This window comes from Girardinichthys multiradiatus, chromosome 4 (assembly GCF_021462225.1).
Source record: "Girardinichthys multiradiatus isolate DD_20200921_A chromosome 4, DD_fGirMul_XY1, whole genome shotgun sequence".
Classification (NCBI taxonomy): domain Eukaryota; kingdom Metazoa; phylum Chordata; class Actinopteri; order Cyprinodontiformes; family Goodeidae; genus Girardinichthys; species Girardinichthys multiradiatus.
The window spans coordinates 15,850,859-15,863,635 of record NC_061797.1 but is presented as its reverse complement, the minus strand read 5'-3'; the positions used below and the strand labels follow the sequence as shown (position 1 = coordinate 15,863,635).

Genomic DNA, 12,777 nt, shown 5'->3' with positions numbered 1-12,777 from the left:
AGATATAAGCAATTGCAGAAGTGGGAGTCATTCTTTAGAGATAAACATCAAAAACCATTTTGTTCTTGAATATTAAGATCTAGTGAACAGGGTAAACAAAGCTGAGAAATTCTCCTCTTTGCTTTGTCTCCAGTGCACCAGGTGAAATGGAGACAAAAAATGATGAGATCTAATTTTTCCCTCATCTGTTTCTGATTTTTACGATCAATTCTGCTGATTCTAAGCCTTTCCACTGGGCTGTAAAGTCAACAATATTTACGGGACTCTGCAGTTTTCAATGTGTTTTTTAAGGGGAGAGATTTAACTTTATTGTTTAGAAGGTGATGTTTATCTGAACCTAGATAAGGATGACATCAGTCTTTTATCTCACTGTTCAAATAAAGGCCCTTAAACTCCTTTTTTTCATTTTAAAAGCCATTTTTTCTGTACATGTGCTGACAATAGTCTGTCTTGCTTTCCATATTCACTAAACTGTTGTGAGTAGAAATAAAGGAAGGATCTTAACCATGTATTTATAACAAACAATACTCATCTCCTGGGCAACAAAACAGCCAACATTTCCCTGCCAGACTCGCCAACAGCTGAACCAGAAGCACCCAGCCATCCTTTAAATCTCCAGGAGAGATTCATACCCGCTCATTCAGCCTGAACAGCATCCAGAGCCACAAAGCTGGACTTCCACAGTCAAGTTCCTTTTAAAAATGTGGTGAATGTTAAATAAGGATGGTTGTACATCTGGGAAGCTGCCAAACCAGTCCAAACCACTCTTTCATTGAAGAAAAATAGCAACTTCGATACAAGCTTTCTTTTTTAGGAAAAGTCAGTTTTGCCTATTTTCGATTGCTTGTCTCCAGTGCAGAATAAACCATATGCTGTAAACTTTAAACCCGTATGTTATGTGCATGTTGGTGACTGTCCTGGTCAGCTTGATGTGATCGACTTTGGACTTTGTTTTCTGTATGTTTTGCAGATATTGGCGGTTATAAGTTTGTCTCAGTTTAATGAGGCTTTCTCTCTACATATTTATTTCCAGTTTATCTGCCCAGTGAAGTGACAGTTTCAGATTTCCCTCCTTCAGCGGGAATCATCACAACCCTGTTCAGCCTTCGTTTTTCAGAGACATTTAGTTTAGAGAAATAAAACATGACAGATACTGAATTGTCCAAAAAACAAAATTGAATTTGACCTTGATGGTTGGCATCTTTGAGAGATTGTTCAAAGGTAGGCTGGCAAAAACTGGGATCATAATGTTGAGACAAAGAGGAAAACAAGAAATTAGATATGATACCCAATTAACAAAATTGATAACTCATTCATTGTAATATTGCAAAAGTTTTAATATCTCTTGAACCTTTGCATTCTTGGCGACCTGTCCAGGGTGTACCCCGCCTCTCGCCCATATACTGCTGGAGATATGCACCAGCTCCCCTGCGACCCACTATGGGTATAAAATGCGGTATAAAATGACTGACTGACCTTTGCATTCTTTGTCACATTACGACTACAAACATCAATATATTTTATGAATGTATTTTATGTGATTAACCAACACAAATTAGCACATGATTGACACTGATCCCAGAGGACTTGTTTTAAACACCCTGGTTTATTAAAGTAAATTTTTTGTTAGAATGACCCAGTTAAAGCCCAGTCATCAATCCAATTGATCATTTGTGGCAAGATTAGAAAATCTATGTTCACAGATCCTTTTCATTAAGTCCAGTTATTAAGCTTGAGTTATTTTGCTTGGACAAATCGGAAAGAATTTCAGTCTCTGGAAATGCCTAGCTATAGACTTACTCCAAAAAAACAGCAGGTAAAGGTGGTTCAGGTGCTAATTACAAATGTAATACAAATGATATAAAAAAGAAAACTATGTATGTTTTCTATTCACTTTACAATAATGCACTAGTAGTGTTGGTCCATCATGTAAAATTTCAATTCAATTTATGGACGTTTATTGTTGCAGTGTGACAAAAAGTGAAAGGTTCATGCGGGCATCAATACTTTTGGAAAGGTACAGTTGTCACGATCGCGGTTGCAAAAGGATCCAACGAGGCTGTGGCAAAAGAAGCGTTTTTTAATGACGGACAAAATAAGAAAACTTACCAGAAATCATGAGAAGCAGGTCATCGAGCATAGGTAGAAAAAATATGGAGAACATAACAGAGTATGAGAAAGTCTAATGGAGCAACGAGGAAACATAAGGTCAATGGAAGAATCCAGTACTGAACAATGAAACCGGTAAGCTTAAATACTGAGGGAGGTGTGGAGAATCATATCTGATGCTGGTCAATCAGGAGATAATGTGGAACAGCTGAGACAGAAGTATGGAAGCTGAGGGAGACGGACTAATTAACATAAGAGATACAAAGAAATCCAGGGAAAATATTTAACAGAAATCTAACAAATTAACTCAAAGAACAAGAACACACGAATAGACTAAGAAACTTAACATAAAGAAATAAACTAATAGGCAACACCTTATTAACAATAATAAGCATGGGGAAATGAACTGAATGACCTAAGCAACTTAGTAAACAACAAGGAAATAGTCAAAACAGAAACAGAAAAGAAAAACAAACCCAAACACCTCAGGATTATGACACCAGTACCAGTACCAGGCCTACTTTTGCTCACATTGAAAGTAGCATTTTGCATATTTTCCTTGAAAGACAATGTTTCATTGCATGTTTAAAAACCACTGAATGGATGTTGTGATCCATTCATTTCATTCCTCATAGAAAAATATTTTCACAGCACATATTATTGATATGTCATAGTAAAAAATACACCCATCACTTTTGTCGGTTTGAGGAGGATTGATGACTCTCTAAAGCAGTCAATGAGTTAAAAGCAGGCTCCACCATGGACAGAGCAGCACTCCATCACTGCGCCAACCCAAAGACAAGCGAGACAAACAAACTTTGCTAGGGGCGATTTTCAAATCTCCAATTAATATAACAAGCATGTTTTCAGACTGGGAGGAACCAGAGTAGCTGTAAAAATGCCATGCATGTAAAGGGGACACAAACTTCACAGGAGAAACATAAAAAGTCCAAACAGAAAGGCCTCAGCTGTTTTTTTAACTCAGAACCTTCTCGATGCAAGTAAAAAGTTCTAATAATTGTACATGTTTATCAAACATGGTTCCATTCCATTTTTCCGCTGAAGAATACTACTGCAAAAATACGCTCTGTCAAACTAACTTGAATGTGGTTTATTTTTATAGACCTAAGTTCAGAAAGAAGAAATTGTGCCTTATTTAGAAAAGGCACAAATTCACATGCTAAGTCTAAACAAAGTGTGTATACATCCAATTTAAGGTTGTTTCTTTGCAAAGCTACTTATTTTTACACAGAATACACATGGGCTTGATATGCAGTTCTTATGAAAAGAACAGGTACAAGTATTTGTCACAAAACAGGAAGCTAAAGTTCAAAATTAAACTTTGAAGGACCTTTAGGATGATTTTGATTAAAAATTATATAAGATATATAAGACGAATTTTGTAATAGCTTAAAACATTTGCAATTTATTCCACGAGCTTTGTATTTTGTTTATTTGTTTCATATTTATTCTGATCATCACTCATTTCTCTCACACCTATGAATTATTTATGCTATGAATCAGAAAAAGGCAGACCCAAGATTCAGCCAGACACAGTACTGAAAGTTTAAAAGGTTTATTCAGCCACAGGAAAACGTCACACAGGTAACACTCCTCACAACTTCCTGGAATCACTGCTTTTGCCTTGAGTGGAACTTGAAACCCAGAAGGGAAACCTCAGTGGGCGGCAGACAGTGATCTCCACAGCACAGGTAAGAAGTGACTCCAGGCTGAATAATCCGAGGGCTAGGCTGGCTCAATAATTCAAGGACAGAAACAGAGTCAACGATCGGAACAAGAGGCGTCAGGCAAGGGGCAAGCAGAGGCCTAAACCAGACGCAGGAAACAAGGTCGACAACCAAAATCCAAATAGTCCGACAGGGAGCAGGCAGAGGCATAAATCCAAAAGGCAAGGCAAGGTCAAGAACAATGATCAGACAGGAAGGAACGCTGGATATCAACTCACACAATGGCTTTCAAAAATCTGGCACCATCTGCTTGTCAGAGTCGGTATATATCAGGGCAGACACAGGTGTATGGCATGCCACAGATTACACTGCACTGCAGCAGCCACCAGGTGCATCTAATCTGCTGATTGCAGCCAGGGAGACAGGGTAGAGCAGACGTGCCAGAATCATACCAGTACCCCCCCTCCTGACGGACCACGAGGCTGATCAGGATGGAGACGATGAAACTCACAAATTAGGTCCTTATCAATGATGAACCTCGTAGGAATCCAAGTCCGCTCCTCAGGCCCATAGCCCTCCCAGTCAACCAGGTATTGCAATCCACGTCCTTTTCGCTTGGACCTGAGAATGCGCTGGACCGAGAACACTGGACCACCATCAATGACCCGGGTGGGTGGAGGTGGGCCCAAGTCGGGGCTCCACGAGGGGCTTGACCTGAGAAACATGGAACGTGGGGTGAATCTTCATAGAGTTGGGTAATCTCAGCCGTACAGCGACAGGGTTGAAGATCTTGGAAATTGGGAAAGGTCTAACAAATCGGGGTGCCAACTTCCGGGATTCTACCCTTAATGGTAGGTCCTTGGCGGAGAGCCAAACTTTCTGCCCCACCTTGTACTTTGGGGCAGGGGTCCGTCTCCGGTTGGCCGTTCTTGACTGATTCAGTGACATTCTGATCATCGACCTCCTGGTCTTTCTCCATATTCTTTGGCACCTTAGGGCATCATTCCTGCTCCTGACCTCATTCTCTGCAGTTTTCTTACCCTTCTCCAGTTCATAAATTGTCTTTCCTGTTTCACTAATATGGTCAGTCAAATCACTTATTTCCTGTTGCAGGTTCTTGTTCTCCCTCTTCAGGGTCTCCAGGTGGCCCAGAGCTTCTTCATAGGAGTTTTTCATTTTGAACATTTCTGTGTTCAAAGCACACGCCTCCTTCAGAGCTCCTTCCAGCTCGACCTGACTCTCTTCATACTTCTGCTTCCACTCTGCAAGAACCTTGTCAAAGTTCCTCTGCTTCTTGTCCAGGTTTGCAGCCAGAGCATTAGCTCTCTCCACATCAATCATCAAGACCTCCACTTCACCCTGTAGCCTCTGTTTGGTCTTCTCCAGAGAGGCACATTTCACATTCACGGCCTCGATGGACCCTTCAGCATCCTGAAGACGCTGGGCAAGCTTTTTCTTGGCCTCCTCGAGCTCCTCACTGCACTGAATGGCATCAGTTTCATACATGGTTCTCCACTGAGATACCTCGCTGTTAGCCTTGAACATAGCAAGCTGCAGCTCAGCTTTGGCCTCCTGCTCCTCCTCATACTGCTCTCTGAGCAGATCACAGTCATGACGAGCCGAATGAACAGCATGAGCCAGAGCGTTCTTGGCCTTAATCTTATTAAATACTTCCTTTAGATCATGGTATTCTTGAGGTACCTTGGATAAATCCGGATAGGTCTCCTCAACCTCATTCTCCACGCTGACCTCTGTAGCAGCAGACAAAAGGCAGTCAGTGGAACATGACTCAGACCAACCCAGAACTTCTTTTCTCTTCCAGTCAATGTGAGGGTTGTGTTTCTGCAACCAGGAGGCCCCTAGGACAACAGGAAGTTCAGGTGAATTTATGATCATGAAGGTTACATTCTCTTGATGATTACCTCCAACTGTTAAGGTAATCTCCTCCGTCCTGAGGTGTGAAATGTCCATGCTGTGACCATCCAATGCTAGCACTTTACGTGTGTCAGCTGAAGGAATGAGCTTTATGTTGTTCTTAATGGCGAATGCTTCATCCATGAATTCAGTGTCTGCTCCTGAATCAATAAACACGGCCCCCTGGAGAGACATGGAAGAGGTTCGAAAATGAGCAGGAAACAAGAAGGAGGCAGTTAGCTGACTTCGGCTCAGTAGAAAACTCCCTTCCTCTGCTGAGCCTGTCCTTTTAATGGACACCTGAGTGCTAAATGTCCCTTCTCTCCACAATAAAAACAGAGCTTGAATCTTCTCCGACGATTCTTCTCTTCAGGGGTAATCTTGGTTCTGCCCAACTGCATGGGCTCACAATTATCATTTTCCTCAGTGAGAGGTGACCGACTCCTTCTCTCATGCCAGAGTGCAGGACCCTGAGTTAATGATGAGCGACCCTCCTCATGTCGCTTCCCCCTCCCTCTCTCTGCCAGCCGAATGTCAATGCGAGTAGCCAGGTCCTCGAGTTGTTTCAAGGAAGAGGGGTAGTCACGGGTTGCTAACTCATCCTTGATGTCTGCGTTTAGTCCTTGCATAAATGCATCCATCTGTGCTGCCTCATTCCAACGGCTATCTGTGGCCAACAAATGAAAGTCAATTATATAAGACGAGACAGACTGATCACCCTGTTTGAGGGACAGTAAGCCTCTTGCGGCTTCACAACTCAGAAGAACAGGGTTAAAAACTCAAATGAGCTCCTTGGAAAAAGTTTCATATAAGGTACACGATGCAGACCTGTTGTGCCATTCAGCAGTCCCCCACTGCTTCGCCCTTCCTGCCAGCAGAGATATAACAAAAGCCACCTTAGAACGTTCAGTGGGAAAGGATGACGGCTGAAGCTCAAAATGAATTTCACACTGAGTTAGGAAAGCTCGACACTGGTCTGGGTCTCCCCTGAACATCTCAGGCGGAGAGAGGCGTTGCTCCTTTTGTGACGGTGGCGGCTCAGACACAAGATTGCCAGAACGTAATGTGGAAATTATTTCCTCCAAGCCGGAACCCAACCAGGAAAGGGCCTCATCAACATGGGTACGCCACTGTTGTGCTGGCGATGGGTCCATTTTTGGCCAGATTTTTCTGCTATGAATCAGAAAAAGGCGGACCCAAGATTCAGCCAGACACAGTACTGAAAGTTTAAAAGGTTTATTCAGCCACAGGAAAACGTCACACAGGTAACACTCCTCACAGCTTCCAGGAATCACTGCTTTTGTCTTGAGTGGAACTTGAAACCCAGAGGGGAAACCTCAGTGGGCGGCAGGCGGTGATCTCCACAGCACAGGTAAGAAGTGACTCCAGGCTGAATAATCCGAGGGCTAGGCTGGCTCAATAATCCAAGGACAGAAACAGGGTCAATGATCGGAACAAGAGGCATCAGGCAAGGGGCAAGCAGAGGCATAAACCAGATGCAGGAAACAAGGTCAACAACCAGAGTCCAAATAGTCCGACAGGGAGCAGGCAGAGGCATAAATCCAAAAGGCAAGGCAAGGTCAAGAACAATGATCAGACAGGAAGGAACGTTGGATATCTACTCACACAATGGCTTTCAAAAATCTGGCACCGTCTGCTTGTCAGAGTCAGTATATATCAGGGCAGACACAGGTGCTTGGCATGCCACAGATTGCACTACACTGCAGCAGCCACCAGGTGCATCTAATCTGCTGATTGCAGCCAGGGAGACAGGGTAGAGCAGACGTGCCAAAATCATAACAATTTATGTGTTTTGACTATCTTATTTTCTGACTTTCTCTTAAAATCTAGCCTTTATTAAGGGTAATAAATGTGTTTTTTATAAAGAATAGATAATGAAATGCTAATTTCTTTGACTAGACATTTGATTTGACAATTGGGATGTGGATTTGGGAAGCAGCAAGTTGTACTAACCCAGAAGATAAGGAAGGGTTTCATGTGCAATCTGAATTTCTAAATGCAGCTTTTGTAACACATCAACATCTTCTACCCTTGGAAAATCACTTTTTCAAGCTTAATTTTTTCTTGCATTTGTTTGTGTATGTTTAATGGAAGTTTTTATGAAGAAACATAACCAATATTAAAAGATGTTATCAGTTGTAGTATGCTCATCACATTTGTTTGGTCTTGATTAAATACGGTAAGGTCACCATCTTCGTGCTGTATCTGTGGTTTATCTCATATGAGCCTCTTCATTGAGGGAAACTATAGTAACCTTGTTTTGAATTCCTCTGTGGTCAGACAGGATCCATCAGGATTTCATTATGGCACAGAGGATTGTAAACAATGCTCAACCCGGCTCCGTTCTGCTTTATGTGCTCTGTGTTGATGATCAAACCTGCTTTTCTTGTCAGACATTGCTTTCGTTCTGTTGTTGTTTGGGATTCGTCAAACTTATTCCAATTATTTATTCACTCATGTTCACTATTTTATCTTTAGTGCTGGTCTGCTTTTATTATATCCCTGTAAGAGTTTTATGTTGTCGTAAACTTTTTACAGCACCAGCTGTATAATCAACTGCCTAGGGTTAAATCCAGCGAATACAACAGATTATTGCAATCTTTATCCTATATCCATAATTCAGAGCATTTACTGCTGGGGAGCATAGATCTGTAAACTGATTGTTGAGACATTTCTGACTTACATATGCCCCTAGGTTAATCAGAATTTCAAACATTTATCTCTATGTATTTGGCTATGGCTTACAGCTGATGGAAACCCCAAATTCAGTTTCAGAACATCTGAATATTACAAAAATCAATAACTTTAAAATAATTTTAACAAATAAATGTGAAGTGACGATTTGTCCTACACAATCATGGGGAAAATTGCTTGCATGACAGTTGTCCACCAGACAGTCATGGATGTCTTTCACATGGAGGGTAGCCTCGAAAGGTCAGTCTGAAAGACGTTGGATGTTTAAAAAGTGTTTTTTTTTAAGCGTATAAATGGAGAGCTGAAGCAGAAGGAAAAACTCTACTAGAAAAAGTTGCACAAGCAACAGGGATAAAAGCAGATTTGAAAGTGTTGTGAAACAAAGCCCAGTCAAAAGTTTGGTTGAGATTCACAAGTCATAGACTAATGTCTGTTCACCCCTTGAGTTAATCCACTCCTGAACCAGAGACATTTACAGATGAAAATAAAATGTATATTTCACTAGAAAATCAAGGTCCCACACTCTGAAGGAAGAGTGGAGACCCACAGAATCCAAGCTGAGGTTAGGGTCAGTGTTGATTTCAACCATGTCATGCTTCCTTTAGCAGACACGTTTTATGGAGATGCTGATTTTATTTTCCAGCAGGACGTGGCACCTGCCCACACTGCCCACGTACCAATACCTACTTTAATGACCATTGCATCACAGTGCTTCAATGGATGGCATGACCTAGAGAGAAACTATGGACCATTTTCAAGGGGAAGAAGCAACCTGGGCTTCCTCAGCAGAACCACAGGCTGATCACCTCCATATCAAATCACTTTAATATAATAATTCATGTAAAAAAATCTCTAGCCAAGCATGAGTGCATATGTTGCTAAGTACATGGACATACTTTTCAGTAGGCCAACATTTCTGTACTAATATGTTTTATGGAGACATATGCAATATTATAATATCCTGAGAAAACAAATGTGGGTTTTGATTAGCTGTAAGCCATAATCATCAAACTGGTAAAAAAAAATACTTGAAATGCATTGCTGTGTAATGAATCTATTTATGAGTATCACTTTTTAAATGGAATCATTGAAATGAATCAACTTACATTTTACTTCAGTGAGATAAACCCTTGTATTTACAGGGTTTTTAAATATTAGTATTATTTTTTTTCATCCTGGTGTAGGTTTTGTTTCGCCTGGAGTTTGAGTTCAGTCGTACCATCTTCCTGAAGCACCTCAGAGTTCTCCTGGAGGCCAGCAGGTCTGAACATTTTCATTTTCCAAACATACCTACAAGAAGGAAATACATTTTCTCTTTGTATGACGGATATTTTCTAAACTTTGTTTCTATATTTATGAAAGACAATAGCTGTTAATATTTTTGCCCTCTCTACAGTGATGGCGAAGAAGTGAACACAGCAGATAATTTTAATGAGATCTATTATACACTGAAATATGAGGGAGACATTCTCTTTACCAGGTTTGTCAAATTTTCAACTTCTCCCAACAGTTACCATTGCTCAAGGGATTGTTGTTTTTTGAATATTTATAAACTTGGAAATACAGAACATATTTGAAGGGATTATACATTTGAGTAAAGATGGAATGTAAACTTTAAAAATGCTAAAAAACTGGGCACTTCTGTTTATTTTTACTCTTTGCTTTGAAAGGGACTCAATTCCAACACGCTATGAGATCAAATCAGAGCTCTCACTAGAAGAACCTGGGGTCATCGGCCCTCCTTTTAACTTTACTTTCCAGGTGAGAAAGAATTTTTATCATCTCTTGGTTTTTAATGTACCATACAGGAAAGCACAGCCTGGGAATAATTTATGTCGTTCATCTCTCTCTCTTGCTCTTTGTATATGTGCTTGTGTGTGTGTGTGTGTGTGTGTGTGTGTGTGTGTGTGTGTGTGTGTGTGTGTGTGTGTGTGTGTGTGTGTGTGTGTGTGTGTGTGTGTGTGTGTGTGTGTGGGTGTGTGTGTGTGTGTGTGTGTGTGTGTGTGTGTGTGTGTGTGTGTGTGTGTGTGTGTGTGTGTGTGTGACTCAGATCCAGAACCTTGGATATTTTCCAGTTAGAGATCTGCAGCTGAACATTGAGATCCCAGAAATGACAAAAAATGGGAACCAGCTCCTGCAGCTATTTGACTTCCATATTGATCAGGTGAGTTGACAACCTGAAAGTGAAGCTTGTGAACATAAATAACAATCATATAGCCAATGCAAATATTTAGGAATGTGTCACAACATGGAGGTGATTGGGTTTTGATGTTGTTTGTATATTTTGAGAATTTCCTTATTATGTGTTTTAGACTTTGTATTATTCAGTTCATGTGCTCTTTTTTGTTTTTAGGTGTTACTGTATTAGTTCTCAGTTCATTATTGTGTTCTTTGTACTTTAAGATTATTTTCCTGTTAGATCTCTGTTACATACAGGGGTTGGACAATGAAACTGAAACACCTGTCATTTCAGTGTGGGAGGTTATGGCTAAATGGGACCAGCCTGGTAGCCAGTCTTCATTGATTGCACATTGCACCAGTAAGAGCAGAGTGTGAAGGTTCAATTAGCAGGGTAAGAGCACAGTTTTGCTCAAAATATTGAAATGCACACAACATTATGGGTGACATACCAGAGTTCAAAAGAGGACAAATTGTTGGTGCACGTCTTGCTGGCACATCTGTGACCAAGACAGCAAGTATTTGTGATGTATGAAGAGCCACGGTATCCAGGGTAATGTCAGCATACCACCAAGAAGGACAAACCACATTCAACAGGATTAACTGTGGACGCAAGAGGAAGCTGTCTGAAAGGGATGTTCGGGTGTTAACCCGGATTGTATCCAAAAAACATAAAACCACAGCTGCCCAAATCACGGCAGAATTAAATGTGCACCTCAACTCTCCTGTTTCCACCAGAACTGTCCGTCGGGAGCTCCACAGGGTCAATATACACGGCCGGGCTGCTATAGCCAAACCTTTGGTCACTCATGCCAATGCCAAACGTCGGTTTCAATGGTGCAAGGAGCGCAAATCTTGGTCTGTGGACAATGTGAAACATGTACTGTTCTCTGATGAGTCCACCTTTACTGTTTTCCCCACATCCTGGAGAGTTACGGTGTGGAGAAGCCCCAAAGAAGCGTACCACCCAGACTGTTGCATGCCCAGAGTGAAGCATGGGGGTGGATCAGTGATGGTTTGGGCTGCCATATCATGTCATTTCCTTGGCCCAATACTTGTGCTAGATGGGCGCGTCACTGCCAAGGAGTACCGAACCATTCTTGAGGACCATGTGCATCCAATGGTTCAAACAATGTATCCTGAAGGCGGTGCCGTGTATCAGGATGACAATGCACCAATACACACAGCAAGACTGGTGAAAGATTGGTTTGATGAACATGAAAGTGAAGTTGAACATCTCCCATGGCCTGCACAGTCACCAGATCTAAATATTATTGAGTCACTTTGGGGTGTTTTGGAGGAGCGAGTCAGGAAACGTTTTCCTCCACCAGTATCACGTAGTGACCTGGCCACTATCCTGCAAGAAGAATGGCTTAAAATCCCTCTGACCACTGTGCAGGACTTGTATATGTCATTCCCAAGACGAATTGACGATGTATTGGCCGCAAAAGGAGGCCCTACATCATACTAATAAATGATTGTGGTCTAAAACCAGGTGTTTCAGTTTCATTGTCCAACCCCTGTATATATTTCTGCTTAATCCACTCCCATGTCTTTTTCCATGCCTGTTTTTCTGCCCATGCTCAATGTTCTGTTCTTTTCTTCTACTCACTGCTCCTGCATTCCTTTCTGCAGTTATGTCCTAGCCTGAAAACTGCACATACTGACAGGATTGATGAAAAAAAGCAAAAAACTGTTTTGCAATCAGACATTTTTTGGCTACTTACTTTTTATACTACTAGGAAAGCAGATTTTCATTTTAGGTTTGTTTTAAGTGATTTAAGCTGCTGGAAGTTACTAGCTTGAAAACTCGACTGAATCTGACAAGAACTGGGTTACTATCTATCCTCATTTCAGATTTTGTCAACATGCAGTAATGCTTTTAATGTGAGGATCAAAATTGATATTTTTTCAGGCAGAGAAGTTTGCTTTTTTGTTGCCATGAGACTTGAAAAGTAGTGTTTATACACAACCCTAACAGAACATCGATCTATGTTTCCCTTGCAAGGATCCACTGACCCAAGCATGTTTAAATTGAAGCTGAGGACTTATTTTTCAACTTATTTTTACTCAAAAGTGAGTACACCCCTCACATTTTTGTAAATATTTTATTAGATATTTTCACAGGACAACACGGAAGATATGACAATTTGATATCTTCTAATTTCCCCTC

At 41.2% G+C, this 12,777-nt stretch overlaps 1 protein-coding gene across 2 annotated transcripts in view; it reads left to right on the top strand.

Annotated features, from left to right (window-relative positions):
* The window catches only part of itga11a (integrin, alpha 11a), a 75,565-nt gene that overhangs the window by 57,076 nt on the left and 5,712 nt on the right, over window positions 1–12,777 (top strand). For both annotated transcript variants that reach the window (XM_047362264.1, XM_047362265.1), the window contains 4 exons: window positions 9,611–9,687; window positions 9,823–9,906; window positions 10,097–10,187; window positions 10,477–10,590. In XM_047362264.1, the coding sequence (XP_047218220.1) occupies window positions 9,611–9,687; window positions 9,823–9,906; window positions 10,097–10,187; window positions 10,477–10,590 (366 nt within the window). The remainder of the gene's footprint in view (window positions 1–9,610; window positions 9,688–9,822; window positions 9,907–10,096; window positions 10,188–10,476; window positions 10,591–12,777) is intronic.